The sequence below is a fragment of the Nuphar pumila genome, chromosome 13 (genome assembly GCF_984573655.1).
Source record: "Nuphar pumila chromosome 13, dmNupPumi1.hap1.1, whole genome shotgun sequence".
Taxonomy (NCBI): domain Eukaryota; kingdom Viridiplantae; phylum Streptophyta; class Magnoliopsida; order Nymphaeales; family Nymphaeaceae; genus Nuphar; species Nuphar pumila.
The window spans coordinates 3384227-3407697 of record NC_143261.1 but is presented as its reverse complement, the minus strand read 5'-3'; the positions used below and the strand labels follow the sequence as shown (position 1 = coordinate 3407697).

The following is a 23471-nucleotide window of genomic DNA, read 5'->3' as shown; positions in this document are numbered from 1 at the left end:
AGCTGCAGGTGCATCCTGAAACCCAATTAGACTTGGGCCTGGCCCATCTTGCTTGCTAATCAGACAGGCACAACAGCATTTCACAGTTTTTGCTTGTACATTCATAATGATAACAAATAGTTTTCAACGGTGATTGGGCACCATAATACATATATTTCCCTGGTTCCTGGGTCTTAGCTTAAAAAGATCTGGGCCATCCTGAGCCTCATGAGATCCAGGCTCCGACCCACCCCATAGACACTGGGGGATTTTATGGCATGACCTGCACTCAACCTGGCCTGGCCTGATGCCTGCATCTAAATATGAACCCCAGATTAAAGTAGTATTGTAGGTTTAAGTTCAATATTTATTGGTTTATTAAAGGAATGTTCTTATGTGTTTCCTTTAGTAAATATTGTTTTGGTCTATTAAGTCTTTGCATATCCTGAATGACTAAAGATTGACGTCCCGTAGATCTTATGATCATTCTTTCTTCTGATATCTTGTGAACTGATTCTTGTAGACCCAACATATATGATACGTGCCATTCCAAGCAATGCATCTGACAATATCTATTGCACACTTCTTGCACATGGCGCAGTTCATGGTGCCATGGCTGGCTATACAGGCTTCACTGTTGGACCTGTAAATAGTAGACATGCTTATATTCCTATAGCTGTAAGTTTTTCTTCTTCTCTGTTCTCGTTAAATGGTGCTCCTAAATGCCAATATTCTTAGATTGTAAATTAGGCTAGCTGGCCATTTTTTAGTGTAAATTAGGCTAGTGTTAAATAGTGCTCCTATAGCTGTAAGTTTTTCTTCTTCTCTGTTCTCGTTAAATAGTGCTCCTAAATGCCAATATTCTTAGCTTTTGCATGTTAATTGTTGATTCAAGTAGTTCTGTTGAATGAAAATTTCAAGTTACTGTGCAAGTGTCCGCATGAGCTGGAGATTTACTGGATTCGTCTCTGTTAAGATATATGAAGCATTTCCCTATGTTGTTGTATTTGTCTTGTATATACCGAAGTATACTTAAGTATACTTTAAGTATTTTCTTTCTTTCTTTTGATGTGTATTCTTGTACATTTAATTTGAGTTGTATTCAAGGTATACTTTATGTATTTTAGGATAGGTATACCTATTAGATTAGTAAGTATACTCATGGTATACTTTAGGTTAGATTAGGTTTTTTGGTAATTATTAAAATGATTAAATATTTTATTTTTGTATTTTGTATTTTGGGTTATTTTTTGAATGACCAATTAGTCGTTGGGGTTTGTAACGGCAAACTAACCATTAGGATTTGCTTTAATGGCTAGTTTGAATAGTTAAACTAGCTGTTGGGATTTGCTCTAACCAGAGTTGCCAGTCAGGGAAGTGGGAGCGGGAAGCGATTCTGGAGGAAGCGGGAAGCGAGGCACTTTTAAAATTTTAAGAAGCGAGAAGTGCGGGACAACTTAGAAGTAAACCAGGAATCATCTCGGAAGCGAACCGGAAGCGAAGGGGAAGCGAAAAAAGAAAAAAAAGAAAGAAAAATAAAAATAAAAACACAAAAAAATGAAAAAATGAGAAGCGCTCTTCCTCTAATTGGGAAGAACGCTTCCCAATACGTTTTAGAAGCACCACATTTCATGCTTCTGAAACGCTCTTCAAGGAAGCGTGCTTCCCCATGCCCTATGGCACTTCCGGTAACTCTGGCTCTAACAATTAGTTTGATTGGTCAAACTAGCTATTGGGACTAGTTCTAACAGTCAAACTAGCTGTTGGGACTAACTGTAACGGTCAAACTAGCCTTTATGTCTTCCTCTATATATTACTCATCCTTTTTTTATATAGGTGAGAGAGGATGGATGTACATATTGTGTGTGTTTGAGTGTTTTGTAGTGAGGTTCCTTTGTAATTTTTGTTTATTTTGTTATTAATAAAAAATATTTATTTTATTTCTTGGTGTTCTTGTGAATGTATAAATATGTTATTTTTTTTTGGTTAAATAAATTATGTTTGTGCTTTAGTTCCTTTTTGCTTGTCTTTCGGTTGTGTCTCGGGTTCCATGCCACTTCGTGACTCTTTCTTGTGATGAGAGTGACCCGAACCAAACCTTATAGGGTCTGGGTATGGTGATAAATAAGAAGGCCCAATTAAGACTTGGGTCCGCACCCGAAGGTCCGATTAATACATGGACCCAGGCATGGTTTGTGAAATTTTATACCAGACCCGGACCCGACCCGAGTTCTGATTAAGACCCATAATTTTTCAATGTAAAAATGATAAAAAAATATGGTTTTACCGGGTATGGTCCAGGTTTGGTTCATGTAGTTCTTATCGGGTCTGGGTATGGTTTTTTTATAGTGGACCCGATTAGACCTGGGTCCGGACCCAATGCCATACCCGAAAATTTGGTCCAAGTCTGGTTCCACCTGTTTGAAGTTTGAACCAAACCCGACCCCTTGACACCTCTAGACAAGATTAATAAGAGGGTACATGCAAAAATCCAGTATAGTAGAAGTAAATAATATTTTAATATTTTATTTTATTTGTATTAATGTTTATATTCTTAGTGCTTTTTCAAATCGTATCAGATTTGGCTGTTTCTAGCTCTCTTAGGAATTTTTAAGGATGCAGGTTAGGAGTTAATATGTTTAGATGATGATAGATTTGCAAGTCCCAATTGAAGTGCTTGCAGAGGGATGATCATGATAACTTTTTTTATTCTTGTCATTTTCTGAATAGTAAGCAGGTTGCTTGTTGCTGTCATCAAGAATGGTCCATGCAGAGGATCTGAGTCGATAAGGACCACATCCCTTCACTTAAAGTACTTAAGGCTTCTACTAACTGGAGTCACTAGACTAATGAAAAAACACATTTTGGTGTGTGCAGATACCTAACAAAGAATTAGCCAGAAGAAAAAAACAAACAAACAAACAAAAGAAAAAACAAATTTTGATTCTGAAAATGTAGTCTATGCTTTACCATGGGAAATTATAGGAATGCCTACAGCTACAAAAACGGAGTCTAGTCCAGAGGCATGCCCTTGCAATTGGTTGCATAGACAGGGCACAACTTTTCTTTACCTTAGGGCAAGTTAACGACACTTGCAACATAAGCTTATATTGAACCAGCAAACTTTGTCCAAGAATAACTGCAGGTAATAATCTAGCTACCAACTGTAGTGCATATTAAAAAATTGGTGGCATGGCTGTTAATATATGTATATTGTGTACATATATATAGTTATATATATACACACATGTATTGTTAGAAAATAATATATATATGTATATACTTGAATATATATATATATATATATATATATATATATATATATATACTCTTTGTAATACAAGAGTATGCATATGTATAAGTATATGTATATAAATACATATTTAAAGTATATACGTATATTCTTGTAATTTTTATTTTCTTATTTATGTAATTTCTCATTTTATCTATTTTTTTTCTCTTTTTGTTCCCTTTCTGTACACAGTCGGTGTGAAGCCTTTGAAGCACTTGTTCATAGCAATAACAGAGTGCATTTGAAGCACTTGTTCTTTCTTGTGGTGTGAAGCCTTTTATGCTATTTTGTGTTGGCATATGTTTTGAATATCAAGTTATTTGGAAACTTGATTGTGTGTAAGACTTTTCACATGGTATCAGAGCTTGGTGTATGATCAACTGTGCATTGGTGGGTTGCCTCGAAAAGTATAACGACCCCAACTCATACCCCTTGAAAATGCATTTTTTTTAAATCATTGTGAAAACATTCCCAGAGACCCGGGGCCTTTACAATTTCACTCCTTATTGGATAACCAACCAACCACAAGGGATCTTACATTTATCATCCATACCATAGCAAACCAAAATTTTATTAAGTAAGAAATAGTAGTATCGAGACAATTGCATAAAAAGAATCAGGTGCACGAACAATTAAATCTAAAGAAAAAGTAAAGAAAAACAGAGTCACATTGTCCATATGTGAAGCTGTCTAGCATAGAGTTACCAAAAACGCCTATAGAATAGGGGAAGCGCTTCGGAAGCGCGAAACGCAGCGCTTTCGAAACGCGAGGGGAAGCGCAGGTTCAATTGAGGAAGCGCGTCCCCCTTTAAAGGGAAGCGCAGGTTCAATTGAGGAAGCGCGTCCCCCTTTAAAGGGAAGCGCGTACCCCTTTAAAGGGGGACGCGTACCCCTTTAAAGGGAGACACATACCTCTTTAATGGGAGACACGTACCTCTTTAAAGGGGTACGCGTACCCCTTTAAAGGGGGACGCTATTATGGAAAGGTCGAATTTGCCCTTAAATTTTTTTTTACACATGAATATATTTTTTACCGAGGTTAAAATGGGTATTTTATAAAACCCGTGAAAAAATAAAATCGAAAGGGGCTTAGGGTTTTGTTTTTTCACGCGTATCTTCCGACTCCTCTCTCTCTCTCTCTCGAGTTTTCGGCGAGCTCCGAGTTCCGGCGACCTCAAAAAATTCCGGTGGCCTCCACCGACTTCCGAAGATGAAGATGTTCACCTTCAGGTACGCTATCTTCTCTTACCCCCCTCTCTCACGCTTTGTCACTCTCTCTATCTCTCTGTCGTGCGAGCTCCCCTCCAGTCAGCAACACCAGTGGGATCCAATAGGGTAGTTTTGGGGAAAGTGATCAAGGGTTTTTTCTTTCTCGGTGTAGATCTATCGCAGGGGTTGCTAGGTGTAAGATTCTTTTTCTGGGTGTATATCAAGGGTTTTTTTGTTCCTGTAGATCAAGGGTTTGTTTATAGTTTTTTTAGTTTCTGATTCATTATCGCAGCGGTTTTTTTTATTCATTCTGCATGAAGCAGTGGGTTGTTTTTTATTGTCTCCATGATACGCTATCTAATGAAATTGCATGGTTTAAAAACTGGCCGAGTCAACCTAGTGACTCGGTTTCACTCAGGCATTTACTAGGTCAACCCAGAAATGAACAAAACTTTGCTGATAGGGGTTCGGGGGCGCAAATAGGGGTGTAGCAAGAAAAAAAATTGGTGTGATAGGGGTTTAGGGGCAGCATCCTCCTTTTTTTTGAGATAAAATAAAAATGGCTACAATTATTAATAAAAATCTATTTCATATGGACAAATCAAACTATTTGCTGCAGTCAGGGTTGGGCTACAAAAATGGATAAAAATCTATTTCATATGGAATCGGAGCTGGGCTAATACTGAGCTTTTAAATTTTTTTTTTAACTGGACCGGGAGGCCCATATTTTGCTTTGATGAAGAGTTTTCGAGTGATATAGGGTTGGTGTCTGACTTGTGTGGTGTGAGGTTCAGCTCGTGAGCAGAGGTTTGATTCCTTCATTCTCTCTAGAAAGTACATTTAAGGAACAAGGGATTGCTAGAGACTATTTGTTTCATTTTTCCGTTGCAATAACATGATGGTCTTTATCTTTTGTTTTGTGTTATCATATGATGATCATTTATATTCTTATTTGAGACCCATGAATGAACAGTATATTGGTTGAGAAACATTTCACATTTTGTGGTTGTTTAACTGAGTTTATTTGGTCCTCTTTTTTAGAAATAAGGGTTAATGCAGTATTTTTTTATCATTTTTGTAGGTTTTAACTTTTAAGTCATTTTGACGATTGCTTGAATCCTGATTCCTGATCAGATTGACTGGATCACTTTTATTATTCTTTTACTGTTGGATATATATGGATTATTGATTTATTGTTTTCAATTTCAAAGTCAATGAAAAACATGTTCTGCCTCCACAAGTTGTCTTATGGTTTCATTATGGTGTTTGATCTTGCAGACTTTTAGAATCTATTCTCTCCTTGATCTCTTGAAGTGATTTTGCTTTATGTGAATTCTGAACTTACATGTTGATCAAGTGAACCAAGCATGATAAAAGAAACAAAACAAAAGAGATACTTATAAGTATCCTATAATATATAAAAAATATATTATAGGAAAATTCTTGAATTCATATTATAAAAACATATTATACAAAATGTATACCAAGCATGATTGAGCTTATCATCCCTATTAAGTATGAATTCTTTGATATACTGAGCGTGGGCACACCCAGGCTCGGCTCATTTACTCTATCAGAAGAGTGGGGCAACTAGTATGCTGCAGCTAGTTGTTTAAAATTTTAAATAAATATCATTATTGCTAGTAACAGTCGGCCAATATGAATTTTGGTTTTCTTCGTTGTTATGTTATCTTATTTTGGCATTTTTTCATAAATGCAAACTTTTGAAAGAACTTTTTTTTTTTTTAAATTTTGTTTGCTTTATCATAGTATATTATAGAATCATAGATCTTTCACCTCCTTAAATGATGTTTATTTATTTGTTTTAGTAATTGGTAAATTATGAGTAATGATTTGTGTTCTTCACTCTCCATTATTTACTGTTAATAATAGCTTTTTTAAAGTGTTTTAGGTTGATTCTGATACTTTTATGATGCAGATATATTTGCATGTTCTTTGCTTCATTAATGACCATCTCAAGCTATGATCACGATAATTCTGATGACGATGACGATTCTTTGTACAATTTGGAGCATGAATCATCTAGTGGTGTTGGGAAGGGCAAGAAGAGGTCTTCTGCTTGTCCATATCAGTTTGAGGACCGAAACGAAAATTGTTTTGATGAGGAAGATGAAGAAGAATATGACTTGGATGACTACTATTCTGAAGATGACCAAGATGATGAACCACCTAGCATGCATAAAACAACAGTGCTATGGCGCCATGTATTGAAACAAAAGAAGAGTGGGCAAGGAAAGCAAGGTGGAACCCAAGTTTTTATGTGCAGGCACTGCAAAAATATTTATCATGGGTCATATACTTGAGTTTTTGCACATCTCATGGGATCTCCAAAGGGACAAAGTGTTGGGATTGCCTTTTGCCCTGTAGTTGCAAAAAATGCAGAATTGGCAAAAAAAATTAAGAGGCAAGTTCGTCGAGTGGAGGTTTCATCAAGTGCATTTGAGTTGAGGAGATCAAGAATTGATACTCCGAAGAAGCCTATTAGTATGACTACATCATCTAGCGGAAGCCGAAAAATAGTTGATATTCGTGATACCTTTAAAAAGGTAGAAAGAGATGATGTAGATCACAAAATTATCAGATTTTTGTGTGCAAATGGCATACCTTTCAACGTGCTTCGATCACCATATTGGGAAGAGATGATATCTGCAGTTAGTAAAGTGCCCGGATATAAACCCCCATCATATGAAAAAGCGCGAACAACGTTGCTTGACAGTGAGAAAGAGTGTGTTCACAGGGAGTTAAATGAATTTCGAGAAAAGTTTGAGGAGTTTGGAGTTTCCATTGTCTCAGACGGTTGGACAAATATCAAGAACAAACACTTGATAAATATACTTGCCTCAAACTGTTTTGGCTCGATGTTCTTATATGCAAGCGATTTTTCTAATGTGCAACAGTCAGCTGCAAACATTGCCGAGTTTTTGAAGACGGGATTTAAACTTGTGGGGCCTTCTAATGTAGTGCAAGTGATTACAGACAATGCAGCAAATTGCAAGTTAGCAGGTGAAGAATTAAAACAAACGTACAAGTATATTTTTTGGTCACCTTGTGTTGTGCACACACTTAATTTGATCTTCAAGGATTTGGCACATGAGTTTCATTGGTTGGGAGAAACATATTTGCAGAGTAAAGAAATTGTGAAGTATATCACAAATCATTCAAAAGCACTAGCAATCTTTAGAAGCAATAAAAAATTAGAATTAATAAAGATTGCAAAAACGAGGTTTGCTTCACATTATACTACTTTGAAACGCTTGCTTGATGTGAGTGAGAGCTTAAGGCTCACAGTAATTTCAGATAGATGGAGCGATTGGAAGCAATCATGCACGGATGAAATTATGAAAAAAGGGCTGTTACAACAGAAACAACTGTTCTTGATGAAGAATATTGGGATTCTGTACGTTTAGCATTATTGATTACAAAACCCATCTATAAGATGATTAAATTTTGTGATCAGGAAGGCCCTATAATTGGTGAAGTGTATGAAGGCATGGACAACATGTTGGGGGAAATCAAAGACAATCTAAAAGGACAACCAGATTTATATGAAAAGATTCATAAGATTGTCTCAAATAGATGGGATAGAATGAATGTGCCTCTCCATAGTCTAGCCCACATGCTTACTCCAAAATATTACGAGTCGGAGTATCTCAAAATCCCAGCAGCAGGAGGGGTCAAACGAGTTTCTCTTGGTAAAAATTTAATTCTATCTATTTAATAAAGTTTAAAGTTAAATGATTTAATTATTTTATTATTTCATTTGCATTTCTCTTGTTATAGTTACTAAACATTTTTTTTTTGCAGAAAAGGATAATGATATCTTAGACAGTGCAATGCTTGCACTTGAAGTCATATCTTCTGGAAATGAAGAGTTATCTACACTTTATAGGTCACAACTTGTGGCTTTTGCATCAAGAAGTGGAAGATTTAGCCGAAATGCAGCACGAATAGATGCACTGAATCCTACAATGTCAGTGCTTAATTGGTGGCGTTTTTATGGTGGTGATACACCGGAGTTGAGAGCATTAGCCATTAAGGTTTTATCTCAACCTATTAGCACATCTTCTGCAGAAAGAGTGTGGAGCACCTATAGTTACATTCACAATGTTAAAAGAAATAGGCTCAATGAAGATCGTGTTGATACCTTAGTGTATATTCATTCCAATCTTCGATTGATTGACAGGTATAATTAAACTGTGTTGTACTTTTGTTTTGGTATTTTTTTTTCTCTTTTTTTATCATTGATTGTTTATTAGCATTCATATTTTATATTCTTGTTATAAAAGGTGCAACAATCGCTATAAAGAAGGGCCTAGTCGAAAATGAGATATCAATCCAGAACTTCTTATTGTAGAAGAAAATACGTTGAGATTAGAGGATATGCGATGAAGAGATTTGGATGATAGTGCACAACAATCAAGCACTATTTCCAAATCCAAACATAAAGATGCACAACCAAGAGCTCCATTACCTCCAATAATTATACATACAAATGAAGTTGAAGATGATACAAATCAATCCATCAGAGCTAGTAGAACTGCAGATATACAAGAGCGACCATCAGTTCCTCATGGTCGGATTGATCGTTTCTTTAGCCGGAGACCTAGGCAAGGTATGTTGATATTGTGTTTTTTATATTTTAACTTATGGTTTTTGAACATTTTAACTTTTTAACGTATTCATTATAGGAAATGAAGGAAGGAGCATAAGACATGGTCGTGGAGGACAAGATGCACGTGATGATGCAGAAAGTTCTCGATCTATTGCTGACTTGAAGGGGAAGAGAAAGATGACAGATTAATGAACTCTTGAATTATTATTATTTTTTATGATGTAGTTGGAGTAGTCCAACTTAAAAACTTTTATGTTACTTTTTTGTCATGGTCTTATAATATTTTTTTTGTATACTTTTATTTTGAATCTTGCATGATGAAGTGAAGTAGTGGATTATGTTAATTTTAAGGTTAGACTTAGAGTTTAGAACTTTGTAGCTTATAATTTACAATTTAGAAATGTATAGCTTCTTAGGTCTCTTCCGGTTCGCTTCCTATGTCGCTTCTGAGACGCTTCCCGGTTCGCTCCTAAGTGGTCCCACGCTTCCCGCTTCCTAAATTTTTGAAAGTGCCTCGCTTCCCGCTTTCGCTTCCCGTATCGCTTCCTCGACTGACAACTCTGGTAGCAGACATGTAGCACTCGCAACTCTTTCAAAAGCGAGTCACTTCACTGATCCCCTGTGGCGGTGAAAAACCACAGAAATAGGAGGTCAAAAATTTGAGGAATTCTGCGTATGAATCCCTCTAATAAATCAAATAAGCATAAAGAATATGGATAAGATTTCATGCAATAATTTAGAGGGACATAAATATATCACATTCATGCAATAGAGAACATTTATTAAGCATGAGGGAAACATTTAATAACAATAGAGATCACAATCTAAGCATTAAAGACATTTAACATGCATTAAGAAATAACATTATGCATTCATCAATATATCACGATTAAGGAAACAAGTAAATATGCATTATCTAATGCATAACAAGAATATGCATGATTTCAATGCAATGCATGCATAATTTATTATCTTCAATCAAGTTTTCTTTTATATGCAGTGTCTCTATTAGGATGCACTGTAACGCCCCAAAATTTTGAACTTGTAAACCCTTTGAAAGCAGTTTAAAGGCTAGAAATTATTTTTTCTTTTCAGAGTTTATTTATAAAATCAGCGGAAGCATTTCTTTAAAAGAAAAGAGGGCAAGTCGACAATCTTGGGCACGTTAGCTAAAAGAGCATAAAAGACAAAGGCATAACTTGCAAATATCCAGATGAAATCATTTATATCATAAACAATTTCAAGTTTGTACAAAATTTGGATTTCTCTAAGACCGTAACAAAACCCAAAACGACCAAGACAAAAGCTGCGAGTAGAAACAATGGATCCTGAGGACATCTCGCAATCGCGGCATCGTCTGCTGAGTACCTAATCATCACCTGTACCCATAAAATGGGTTAGTTTCGTGAAAAACTAGTAGGTGCACAAGTAAACAGAAATGTCCGAAAGAAGCATAAATAATTAACTATGCATGATGATTAACTAAACAGTTACTGAACTAACATGAGCAGTTTATTAGCATAAGTGAAAGTCTAACTAGCACATGCTGCACGATATAACAAAACATTTAATAATGAATTGAAATCACTGAGCATAAAACACAATTCTACGATTCATCAAGTGGAGTGCACAAGTTACTTTATGTTCCATCATTAACTGGTCTGCGGGTACGCGCAGACGCGACTCGTAGAAACAACTGAGACTAGTTCGAGCGTCTATTATTCTATGTATTTTGAATAACCCGAATAGCTAGTTGAGTCCGTTCCTAAGGGGAGTTGATACTCTAGAAGTCATAAATGCAAAAATGAAGAAAGATGATTTAGAACCTTTGGAGGATCCAACTCTATATAGACAAATGCTTGGAGTACTAACCTATCTTTTTATTACTAGACTTGATATTGCACGCCATTCATTCTGTTACTCAATTCCAGCATTCTCCCACTACAGTACATATGAGTGTTGCAATGAAGATTATTGGATATATTAAGAATACTATTAATCATAGATTATTTTTATTATCTTTCTCTTCATTGAAAGTAATTGTTTATTCAGACTTTGATTGGAGAGAGGATGCAAATGATCATCGCTCAACCACAGGTTTTTGTGTCTTTGTAGGTTGTTCCTTAATATCGTAGAAACACAAGAAACAACAAAGGTGTCTTTATCTTCAACAGAAGCAGAGTATCAGGCTATAACAACTACTACTTTTGGGCTGGTGTGGTTGTGGCAACTGTTAGAAGAACAAAAGTGCAATTTATATCGTGGGCAATCATACGTTCTACGTGAGAACCAAGTACATAGAGATGGATTGTCACTACATTCGAAAAGAGTTTTTGAAGAAGACTATTTCATTGCCATATGTGACATTTGAGTATCAATTGATGAACTTTTTAACCAAAGCTCTTCTATGTCCTAGATTCCACTTTCTTCTTGGCAAACTCGGGACACTATGAGTTTGAGGGAGGGTGTTAAGATATGTATATTATGTACATATATATATATACATATATTCTTTTATTTTAGAATGTATTTTAGGGAGATTGTATTTTTTTGTCTTTGGTGAGGGCAGTCTGGTCTTTTGACCAATATAGCTGTTGGGTCCTCCCAACGGCTATATTGGCCTTCCTCTCTCTTTTGGCTCTTGTATATATATGGGACCTCTTGTCCCTTGTATTTTATGCATTCTTATTATGCATTTGACTATCAATAAATTGTTTATTTTTAATTTGTTTGTGTGCGCCCTCTCCTTGGCCCCTAGTGGCTCTTGTGCTTGTGCCCATTGTGGTTTATGTTTATGCCTCTTGTGAAGTGTGTGGGCCCATATTCTATTTCATTACACTGGCATGCACATGTTCATTTCTATGTTTGATGCCCCTTTTAGTTGGCCATGGTCAATGGCTTAGGGAAGTGCGTAGTGGTGCCTAAAGAAGTCTGATATGCAAAACTAGTATTGTTGGAAGTAGACTTGTGGCTCTTGTTTCCATAAGCCTTTGAATTTAACAACTTAGTAGGGTGCCAAAAGATTAAGCATGGCCTTAGAGTGTTAGTCTTTTTTAGGCTTTCATATTGTTCCTTTGTGGACTTCTTGTTTGAATGTCATAGTGCTTGTAACGCCCAGAAATCTTAACTCAAATTTTTGAAGATTTTTTTTTTGAAACAACGGAAACCAATCATACCATAGGGTTAAACATTCCAGAACATTACAGGTGGAGCAAGGCCAAAACATTTTTTTCATTTCAATATCAATGAAAATTAAGATCAGTGTCCTCACACTATCCTTGGAACAGTAAATCCAAAATCCCGATCGAAGCCTCATCCCACAACCGCTCTTAACTCCAATTCTTCACCTGAAAAATTATAGGAATTAGACTACAACTGTCTAAGTAGGAAAGCTGTAACTTTTAATATGATACATCATGAATCCAGTATGTGATATGGGTGTAAAGTATGATATTCAGTATATACAAAAAATAAACAAAGGTCTATACTACGATAGTCAACAATTTATCAGAAGCTAACTGGCAGGTAACATCAATAGCAAAATTTATATATCCCACAACCATAATTACGAATCCACACAATTATTCAGAGGAAGGCAATTATGACAATTCATAATTCAGGTAAGCATTCATACCACATGGTACATCCATTAGGCATAAAAGAACACCAATCAATACCATGAATTACAAATCAAGTAGAACAGGAAATTTAACATGCATTAGAAGTTAAACATGTATCTATCAAACATATAACAATTAAAGGAACAGATAACATATGCATGTTCTAATGCATAGCATGAATATGCATAATTTATGTGCAATACATGCACACTTTATTATCTTTCCTTAAAGTTTCTTTTTCCATATGCATGCTCTATTAAAATGCATACAATTTAAGTTCCTCTTTTTAATTACCGTTGCCCGCGGATACACCAAACATGTACAATCCCCGAGGTTAAGTAGGTTCCCAGGGTAGCTTAACACACAATTTGTATTTTATTACTGGGTTCCAACTTAGCCCTCGACCGAATCACCTTCGGAACATTAGACCTCCACATTTAATGCCGGATACACAAGGGACACCCCACGCCCACAAGTGCCACTTTCTTGGTACCAAAAACAATCACAGCCGTGACCAACACACCACCCTTAGGTAAAGTGGCGGACTCTCCCTAAAACCGTGGCCAGGAGAAGGAACCTCAATATCAGGTTCAGGGGACAAAATTACAGCACACAAAGTTTTTGTATCCTCACAGTCTCCTCAAGACCGTACCTCTAAGATCTCCATTCTCCAGATGGAGGATCCCAGAACATATATTACACTATTCTTTTTTTTTCATTATTTTTTTTATTAAAAGCCAATTATTGAGTTTTGTAATTCAGCATGCAAAAACAAGGCAAAAGCTCGCATCTACCCCTGCGAGAACCATCACGAGACTCCAACCCGTGGAAACACATCGAACAGTGCAATACAATCACATTTGCAAATCAACATGCAAAGTTAATAACATAGGCTTGCAAATCAACATGCAACCATAAGCTCGCAAATTCAACATGCGCAACTTTTCTCGGTCTACCACCCGTGGCAACAATAGAACAACACAATTAAAACCATAGTATAAATATGATTATTGCGATGCAATTAAACAATTACAGAAAGAGCAAACCCAAGCTCGAGGCTCTCCAGGTCTGTGATGATTCATTTAGACCATCGATGTATCGTATGCAAAAATCATAACTTGCAATTTATGCAATGAGGTCGACATGCCTCCAAATGCACATCCATTCAAACCAATTTAACAATGTGCATGAGTTACCACAATCATATGCATGTGTTCACCATCCATGTGCAAGTGCTTTCATGTAATCACTTAACACGCATGCATTCATCCAGAATTCATAAGTAGATGGGAATATTTATGCATGATTGTACATGCCAAACACACATCGATTCCATGTATGCACATGCACTTGAAACCAATTCATAAAGACACGATAATTAAACATGTCCTATAAATGTAGGCACATGAAACTTTTCATTCATAACATATGTTAACATCCACACACATGAACATAACCCGGACCTAGGAATTGAATTTCAGGGTTGCACACATGTACCAAACAAACTTTGCAATAACTTATTAACAGAAATCAAATATCTCACATGTTACAAACTATAAAACATGCTAACACGTGCCATTAAATATTCACAAACTCAAATTTATGTATATAATAACAGATAGAGTTATCAACATAAATTTGTTAACATTGAATTAACTTATGTATGTCATGTACATGCCTAACTCCGCCCGTGTATAACTGTTTAGTTATACACTGTCGGTCCCAAGCCCGAATAAAGGAGGAGGGTTGCGGTAGGCCTGTGACAGCCAACATAAAAACTTAGTCATACCCTATGAATATGAACCAATATGAGAATTTCGTTGGGGCGTTCCCTACTGAGCGACGCGATGTACTCTATAGGCCCGGAGGCAGTGATAAATGGGCAAGGGTTGCTAGGTCGTCGCCCGGAAGCGACGCGTCACACCGGCGCCCGGGTGTGGTGTCAAATAGGCAAGGGTTCCCTCACTTTGTTGGACGGGTGGGGGTAAAGAAGTTAGTCCAAGACCATAAAATTAGGTTAGCCACTTGGAACATAGGGTCTTTAACTGGTAAGTTGGTAGAGTTAGTAGATGTTATGTGTAGGAGAAAGATTGATATTTTATGTCTACAAGAGACCAAATGGGTAGGTGAGAAAGCAAAAGTGATAGAACCTTGGGGATATAAGATTTGGTATACAGGAATAAATAGGAATAGGAATGGAGTAGGGATTGTTATGAGTCGTGAGTTTATAAATAATGTAGTTGAGGTCCGTAGGAAGAGTGATAGGATTTTACTTCTTAAATTAGTATTAGGTACGGATATTATTAATATTATTAGTGTTTATGCACCTCAAGTAGGTTTAGATGATTCCACTAAGCGTCAATTTTGGGAAGATTTAGATGGAGTAGTACAAGGGATATCTTATGGAGAAAGGCTTTTCATCGGCGGTGACCTTAATGGGCATGTAGGCATTAGTAGGGATGGATTTGAGAGTATCCATGGAGGCTATGGTATAGGAGAAAGAAACGATAGTGGAGAAAGGATTTTAGATTTTGGTTTGTCCTATGATATGATCTTAGCAAACACTTGGTTTAGGAAGAGGGAGTCTCACCTAGTAACATTTAAAAGTGGGGTTAATACGAGTCAGATAGATTTTTTCCTACTTAGAAAGAGAGATAGGGGTTGTTGCATCGATTGTAAGGTTATACCGGGAGAAAGTGTAGCTACACAACATAGAGTCTTAATTTTAGATCTTAGAATTAGACAATGCCGCAAAAGGGATAGACATAGGATAGATCCTAGAATTAAGTGGTGGGCACTAAAAGGAGCTAAACAAGGAATGTTTGTAGAGCAGGTAGTTAAGGAGGTTGATTGGTGTCTCGAGGAGGATTCAGAATCTATGTGGAATAAGATAGCGGGTGGCATGAGAAAGGTGGCTAAGGAGGTATTGGGTGAGTCTAAAGGCAGTGCACCGCTAGGTAAGGATACATCGTGGTGGAACGAGGATGTCAAATTAGCTATTAAGGTTAAAAGAGAGTGTTATAGAAATCTAAGTAAAAGTCGTGATAATGAGAATTTGGAGAAGTATATGATAGCAAAGAAGGAAGCTAAAAAAGTAGTTCGGAACGCGAGGGATAAGGTATATAAGGAGGTTTATGACAAGTTGGATACCAAAGAGGGTGAGAAGGATATTTATAGGATTGCAAAAATGAGAGATAGGAAATCGAGGGATCTGGGTATGGTTAGATGTATCAAAGATGAAACACAAAGGGTTTTAGTCAAAGATGAGGAGATTAAGGAGAGATGAAAAGATTATTTTGATAAGCTATTTAATGAAAGTCATGTTCAGGATCTTGGAGACTTTTCCATTCCTTTTCATGAGATGAATCGTGACTTCATGCGCAAGATTCAAAAGAAAGAAATTGCAGAGGCTTTGAAGAAAATGAAATCAAGAAGGGCAGTTGGCCCAGATGGTATACCTATCGAGGCTTGGAAATGCTTGGGAGAGAAAGGTTTAGAATGGTTGACAAATCTTTTTAATAAGATTTGGCGGACAAATAAGATGCCTAATGAGTGGAGGAAGAGTACTTTGGTGCCTCTATATAGGAATAAGGGTGGTATACAAGATTGCACAAACTATCGTGGTATAAAACTCATGAGTCATACTATGAAACTTTGGGAGAGGGTGATTGAGTCTAGGTTGAGGAAGGTTGTCATGATATCGGAGAATCAATTTGGTTTTATGCCTGGAAGATCTACTATGGAAGCTATACATCTTCTTAGACAACTTATTGAGAGAAATAGAGAGAGGAACAAAGATTTGCATATGGTCTTTATTGATTTGGAGTAGGCTTACGATAGAGTACCTAGAGACGTTCTCTGGTGGACAATGATGAAGAAAGGTGTTTCTCTCAAGTACATTAGTATAATTAAAGATATGTATGAAGGAGTAGTAACCAATGTCCGCACTTGTGGAGGGGTGACAACCAATTTTCCTATAACGGTTGGGTTACATCAAGGATCTGCTTTAAGCCCTTTCCTATTTGCTATAGTGATGGATGAGCTTACGAGATCAATTCAAGAAAATGTGCCGTGGTGTATGTTGTTTGCTGATGATATTGTTTTGATTGATGAGTCTAGAGCTGGGGTTAATGCTAAGTTAGAATTATGGAGACAGACATTGGAAGCAAGAGGCTTTAAGTTGAGTAAGAGTAAGACAAAATACATGGAATGTCGATTTAGTAAGCAACGAAATAGAGATGGGAGTGTAGTGAAGCTTGGTGAGAAAGAAATACCGGTGGATGATTCTTTCAAATATTTGGGATCTATCATTCAAAAGTATGGAGAAATTGATGGAGATGTAAATCATAGGATAAAGGTTGGGTGGATGAAATGGAAGAGTGCGACTGGAGTGTTGTGCGATCGTAGAATGCCATTGCGGTTGAAGGGAAAGTTTTATAGGACGACTATTAGGCCCGCTTTACTATATGGTACGGAATGTTGGGCTGCCAAGAGACATCATATTCAAAAAATGAGTGTAGCTGAGATGCGTATGCTGAGATGGATGTGTGGAAATACAATAAAAGATAAGATTCGGAACGAGGAGATACGTAAGAAGGTAGGCGTTGCACCCATTGAAAATAAGATGAGAGAGAATCGTTTACGATGGTTTGGACATATTCGACGAAGGCCTAATGATGCTTCAGTTAGAAGGATGGAAAAATGGGAAAATATATTAGTTAAAAGAGGTCGGGGTAGGCCTAGGAAGACATGGATGGAGGTGATAGGAAATGATATGAATGCTTTGAACCTCACCGAGGACATGGCATTGGATAGAAATGAATGGAGGAGAAGGATTCATGTGGAAGACCCAGAATGATTTTCTTTGTTGGTTCATATCGCCGACCCCAATTGTTTTGGGATGAAGGCGTAGTTGTTGTTGTTGTTGTTGTTGTTGTATGTCATGTACATGCCTAGACACTGACCCGTGCCAAAACCCAAAGTTTCTCCACATAAAACAAATTTCGTCTTTCTGTCTCAGCCAGACAGACCATGCTGCCACACAGTTCTGATTAAGTGCATTATGATCGTTCATACATCAGTTGACGATTTTAAAAGGCATTTTGATTTCCAAACAAGACACATATTCTCAAAAAGCTACAAATCATGATTTTCAGCAGTAAGTCCAAAATGATAGCCACTACCCTAATAACCATGTGTCCATTCAAGTCTCATTACCACTTGGAAAAACACCACTTAGCAAGGTTCCAACTTTGAACATTTGAAATCAATGATACTCTGCTTCCTACACCCTTGTGGCTACCAGGCTCTTTATCAGCCATTGGTCATTCAACAGTTGACTTGATACTAACAGTTCTCCACCTTTGATTTGCTTTAAGAACACAAAGTTTAATGTCAAGCAGAAACAATGGCTCCTTGAAGAATCAATCATTCGCATTGATAGAAGCCTTAAACCTTTTTAATGGGTAAAGAATAAAATGATTTTGGACTTTTTTGACTCTCAGCTGAACTTAGAAAACTTCATGAATGTTGATAGTTTCATAATTTCAAAGTAGTCATCGAAGGGATACAGAGGCTTTCTAATAAAGCATTTACAAAGATCGAGCAAGGTATTCCCATGGTTAAGTATATAATTAACTAAAATCCCTAATTTTGTTTTGAGGTTGAAAGGTAGTGCAACTAATCACAGGTGAACTGACTCTGTATGTATACATCAGTGTATTTGGCATTGAGTTGTCCTCAAAGGTCAATAGTTACCCCAAATTCTCATATGGGGTTGTAAGCAGACGACCTACTCATAACCGAATTGTTGAAGGAAAGATTAGATACACCGAACCCTAGGTAGAGAGAGAGAGAGTGAGAGAGAGACGACTGCACAAGAAAAACTCGTTAACTTAATTAGGGCAGCTACTCTTTATGTTAAATAGAGAGAGGCCTAAAAGAATAAATTACATCTAAGTCCATTATTTAATTAAAATTTCAAATAACCTCTAATCTAAGAAGGCTTAAACATAAAACCACCTATTCTCAACACTCCCCCTCAAGCTGGAGCATAGATATCAATCATGCTCAGCTTGTCACAACATTTTAAGAAATTTGGTCTAGCAAGAGGCTTTGTAAACATATCTGCAACTTGGTCTTCTGACTTTAGATATTTGGTGGTGATATGACCAGCTTGAACCATATCTCTTACATAGTGGCAATCAACCTCAATGTGCTTTGTTCTCTCATGAAAGACATGATTGTTCGCTATATATATTGCAGCCTTGTTATCACACATCATGGTCATAGGAGAGGAAACCTTCACCTGAAGATCATGAAGAACAGTACGAACCCACATCAATTCAGCAGTTGTTTGGGCCATAGCCCGATATTCTGATTTTGCACTCGACCTAGAAACCACATTTCGTTTCTTACTTCTCCAAGAAATCAAGTTATCTCCCAGAAACACACAGAATCCTGTGGTAGATTTTCTATCCACTACAGATCCTGCATAGTCAGCATCAGAATAGGCCACTATCTCCAGAGTTCCACCTTTCTTGAACAATAACCCCTTTCCAGGAGAAGATTTTAGATATCTGAGAATCATTATAGCTGCATTCTAGTGTACCTCAGTTGGTTTGTCCATAAACTGGCTAACTTTGCTTACTGCTAAAGCAATATCCGGCCTAGTCACAGTTACATACAGTAGCTTCCCTACTAGGGAGCGATAGTTTTGACCCTTCTTCAAACAACTGAACTTTATGGTCCATGGGAATATTTGCTGGTTTAGCTCCCAACATTCCCGTTTCCTTTAATAAGTCAAGAACATACTTCCGTTGAGACAAAACCATCCCTTCACGGCTCCTGACAACTTCTATACCCAGAAAATATCTAAGTGAACCAAGGTCTTTTGTAACAAAGTGTTTTTGAAGATGAGCCTTTGCGGCTTCAATAACTTTCACATCTCCTGTAAGAATGATGTCATCCACATATACCACCATAACAACTATGCCAGAATTAGTTTTCTTGATAAATAGTGTATGATCTGATGTTGACCTATTAAAGCCAAAGTGTGACATCACTTCAAACAACTTTTGAAACCATGCACGGGGACTTTGTTTCAAGCCATAAATCGCCTTTCTCAATCTACACACCTTCTGACACTCCCCCTCAACCTCGAATCCTGGAGGTTGTTGCATATAAACAGTCTCAGATAGATCCCCATATAGAAATGCATTTTTTATATCTAATTGGTACAAGCTCCAACCATGCTGAACAACTACTAAGAGAACAAGAAGAATGGTACCCATCCGTGCAACAGGAGAAAAAGTTTCAAAGAAATCAATACCATAAGTCTGAGTATACCCTTTTGCTACTAATCTGGCCTTGTACCTTTCAATAGAACCATCAGATTTGTACTTTATTGTATATACCCATTTACATCCAACAATGTCGGCATCTGCTGGGGAATCAACTAGATCCCAGGTATGCTGACATACTAAAGCATCCATTTCTTCTTGCATGGCCAGCTTCCAGCGGTTATCAAGCTCTGCCTGTTGATAGTTCAGAGGAATAGTTTCAGCAGATAAGGCTGAAATAAAAGTTTTCATCTGACTGTCAATTCTGGCATCAGAGATAAAATGAGATATGGGATATAAGGTACATTGTCGTGTCCCCTTGCGTAGAGCAATAGGCCTGTTATCATCATCATGAAGATCACTATTGTCAGTAGAACTTACCTCAGGGGAAGAATAAGATAAAGGCTCTTGCGGAGGTGGAGCTCTACGCACATATACCAATGGAGGATTATTAAATCTGGAAGAGGATGAAGTTTGGTTCGGTAATGAGGGCACAGATTCCAAAGAAAAAGGAAGTATAGGTAATGGAAAATACTCAGCTGGATCAACCTGTAGCGGGGAACCAGTACTGGAGTAATATGGAGTGGATTCCAAGAAAGATACATCCGCACTGACATACTCTCGGCGAGAAATAGGATCATAACATCGATATCCCTTTTGATTTTGGGGATAACCTAGAAATATGCATTTTGTAGCTTGAGCAGCTAATTTATCACGGTCAGGGCCAAGTTTGTGTACAAAACAAACACACCCAAATATTTTTGGTGAGAAAGAAAAGAGTGGGGCATTAGGTTTTAGGATATGTAATGGAATTTGATCACCCACAGAAGACGAAGGCATGCGGTTGATCAGATAGCAAACAGTGGTAATAGCATCACCCCAGTATAACGCAAGAACATTAGATTGAATCATAATGGTCCGGGCAACATCAAGCAGGTGCCTATGTTTTCGCTCAGCTACCCCATTTTGTTGAGATGAATAGGCACATGAAGTTTGGGGTTGAATGCCATGATCTTGGTAAAATTGTAACATACCTTTTGATTTAAACTCAAGAGCATTATCAGTGCGAACAATCTTGACAATAGATTCAAACTGAGTTTTTATTTCAAGAATTAAGGATTTGATAATACTTGGAACTTCAAATCGTTCTTTTATTAAAAACACCCATGACAACTTAGAGAAATCATCAACAATAACAAGATAGTAACGACACTGAGTCCTAGTAGGAATCTTACTAGGACCCCATACATCTGCATGAAGAAGTTCAAAAACTTTATTACTAGACTGACTTTGACTCGAAGAGAACGAACTTCGATGATGCTTGCCCAACTGACATGCTTCACACTGAAGTGATGTAGTGGAAGGAATTTGAGGAAAGACCGAACGAATCTTTGACAATGAAGGATGACCAAGGCGACGATGCCACTGAACAGGACTGAATGAGTGTTCCAATGCAGCATGAACATTACCCACTGGATGATGTAGGTAGTAGACTCCATTTTCTTCATAGCCTCCACCAATCTTCTTCCCCGTCAACAAATCCTGAAAATGACAACCCATCGGATCAAATATTACTCTACAGTTTTGTTCTTTTGTAAGGCAACTAACAGAGAGTAAACTTTGAGGAAAGTTTGGAGCATGAAGCAAATTTTTCAACTGTAAGGAGGAGGATATGAAAATATTTCCCTGACCAACAACCGACGAGGAACTCCCATCGGCTAATGAGACTCCTTGATGAATAGTAATATCCTTGAGATCTGAAAATACAAGTGAATTTCCACACAAATGTCTGGATGCACCAGAATCAATAATCCACTTACTGTCAGTCGGATGAAGATGATTTCTGGTTGAATAGGCAACACCAGCTACAGGAGGGGTGGAACTCAAAGGACGAAGAGCTATCAGCTCATCATATTCAGCACGACTGAGGGTGATACTATTGTCACTTGCAGAGATATTATCCTGTACATTTGTTGTCTCGAGAGTAGTAACATTTGCTTTTGGAGTATATGACTTTGATGAAGAAGGGGTTGGCCGGCCATGCTTATCCCAACAACGACCTTCTAAATGTCCAGATTTTCCACAGAATGTACATTGAAACTTTCCTCTGCCTCTCATACCTCGTCCACGACCTCGTCCTCTGATATTCTGAAAATTTCCACGCCCATAACCAGATGAGACAACTAGAGCAGATGACTGAGTCACAAGTTGAGATTATGGAAGAGAGCTTGCAAGTCTACTCAGACGATTGTATGCATCAGCAAGAGTAGGTACATCTGAACCAGTCAACATTTGGACTTTTGCAACAAAGAATTCTAATGATAAACCTGTAAGAAACCGAGCAACCATAGTTTGTTCTTGATGATCCTTTTGTTTCGAACAACAAAGAGGTCTGTGAGCATTAAGAATTTCAAACGCAGATTTGACGGAGGCATAGTACTGGGCCAAGGTCTGATCTCCCTGTTGTAAATTATATATCTCCTGTTCAACTTGCACGATACGACTCACATTAGTCTCTTGTGAGTACGTATCTCGAAGATTGTCCCACATCTGTTTGGCTGTATTATAGTAAATTAAACCATCTGCAATAGGTGGTTCAACACTATTCATGATCCACGACATAACTATGTCATTATCTTCATCCCAAGTAACATATTTTCCCACTTTTTCAGTAGGTTCGTCTTCCAACAAGATATGTTTTCTACGATGTCCAGATACCGACATCATAAAAGTTGTGGACCACCTGGCATAGTTAGTTTCATTCAACCTTACAGAAGAGCCGTACGAAAAGGGATTGGCAAATGCCTTATATTCCCCAATATGTTCCATTTTGGAATCACATTTCGAAGTTTCAGCCATACTGAAGATATAATTCTATTTCAGCATAGATAAAAATCTGGACAGGCTTCAAGCAACACAGGGGATAGCGTGTGACACTCACACATCAACTGATACGACAACCAGATCAACTGATACGACAACCAGCAGTTGTTCACACACACACAAAAAAAGACCACGACAGTAATGAACAGAGCCCTCAACAAGAATATTTTTTTTTCAGCACAGCAGGGCATCAAGCCTGCAGTTTCCACGACAGTAATGAACAACAACCCACAAACATGAATGATAATTTAAAAAAAAAATCAGCACAGTAGGGAATCACTCTTGCCGTTTCCATATTCTGAAATAAACTACCAACTGAAATGAAACAACCAACAAAGATCCAGTGAATCACGACCAACGATAATATGCAGACGCAGAAAATAAATCACGACAGCTGCTGCTCCCAGACAAATATAGCTCGACAGCGAACAAGAATACCAGTTCTTTAGGGCACAGTTAAAACAAATCAGTCATTTTTTTCAATCACAAGCAACAACACAACAGGTGAGATTGTT

General features: G+C 37.4%; 1 protein-coding gene across 1 annotated transcript in view; it reads left to right on the top strand.

The window, feature by feature from the left end:
- PFK4 (phosphofructokinase 4) overlaps positions 1-23471 on the top strand; it is a 52834-nt gene that overhangs the window by 20224 nt on the left and 9139 nt on the right. Inside the window, exon 13 of the mRNA XM_089984647.1 lies at positions 503-657. Coding sequence (XP_089840773.1) covers positions 503-657 — 155 coding nt within the window. The remainder of the gene's footprint in view (positions 1-502; positions 658-23471) is intronic.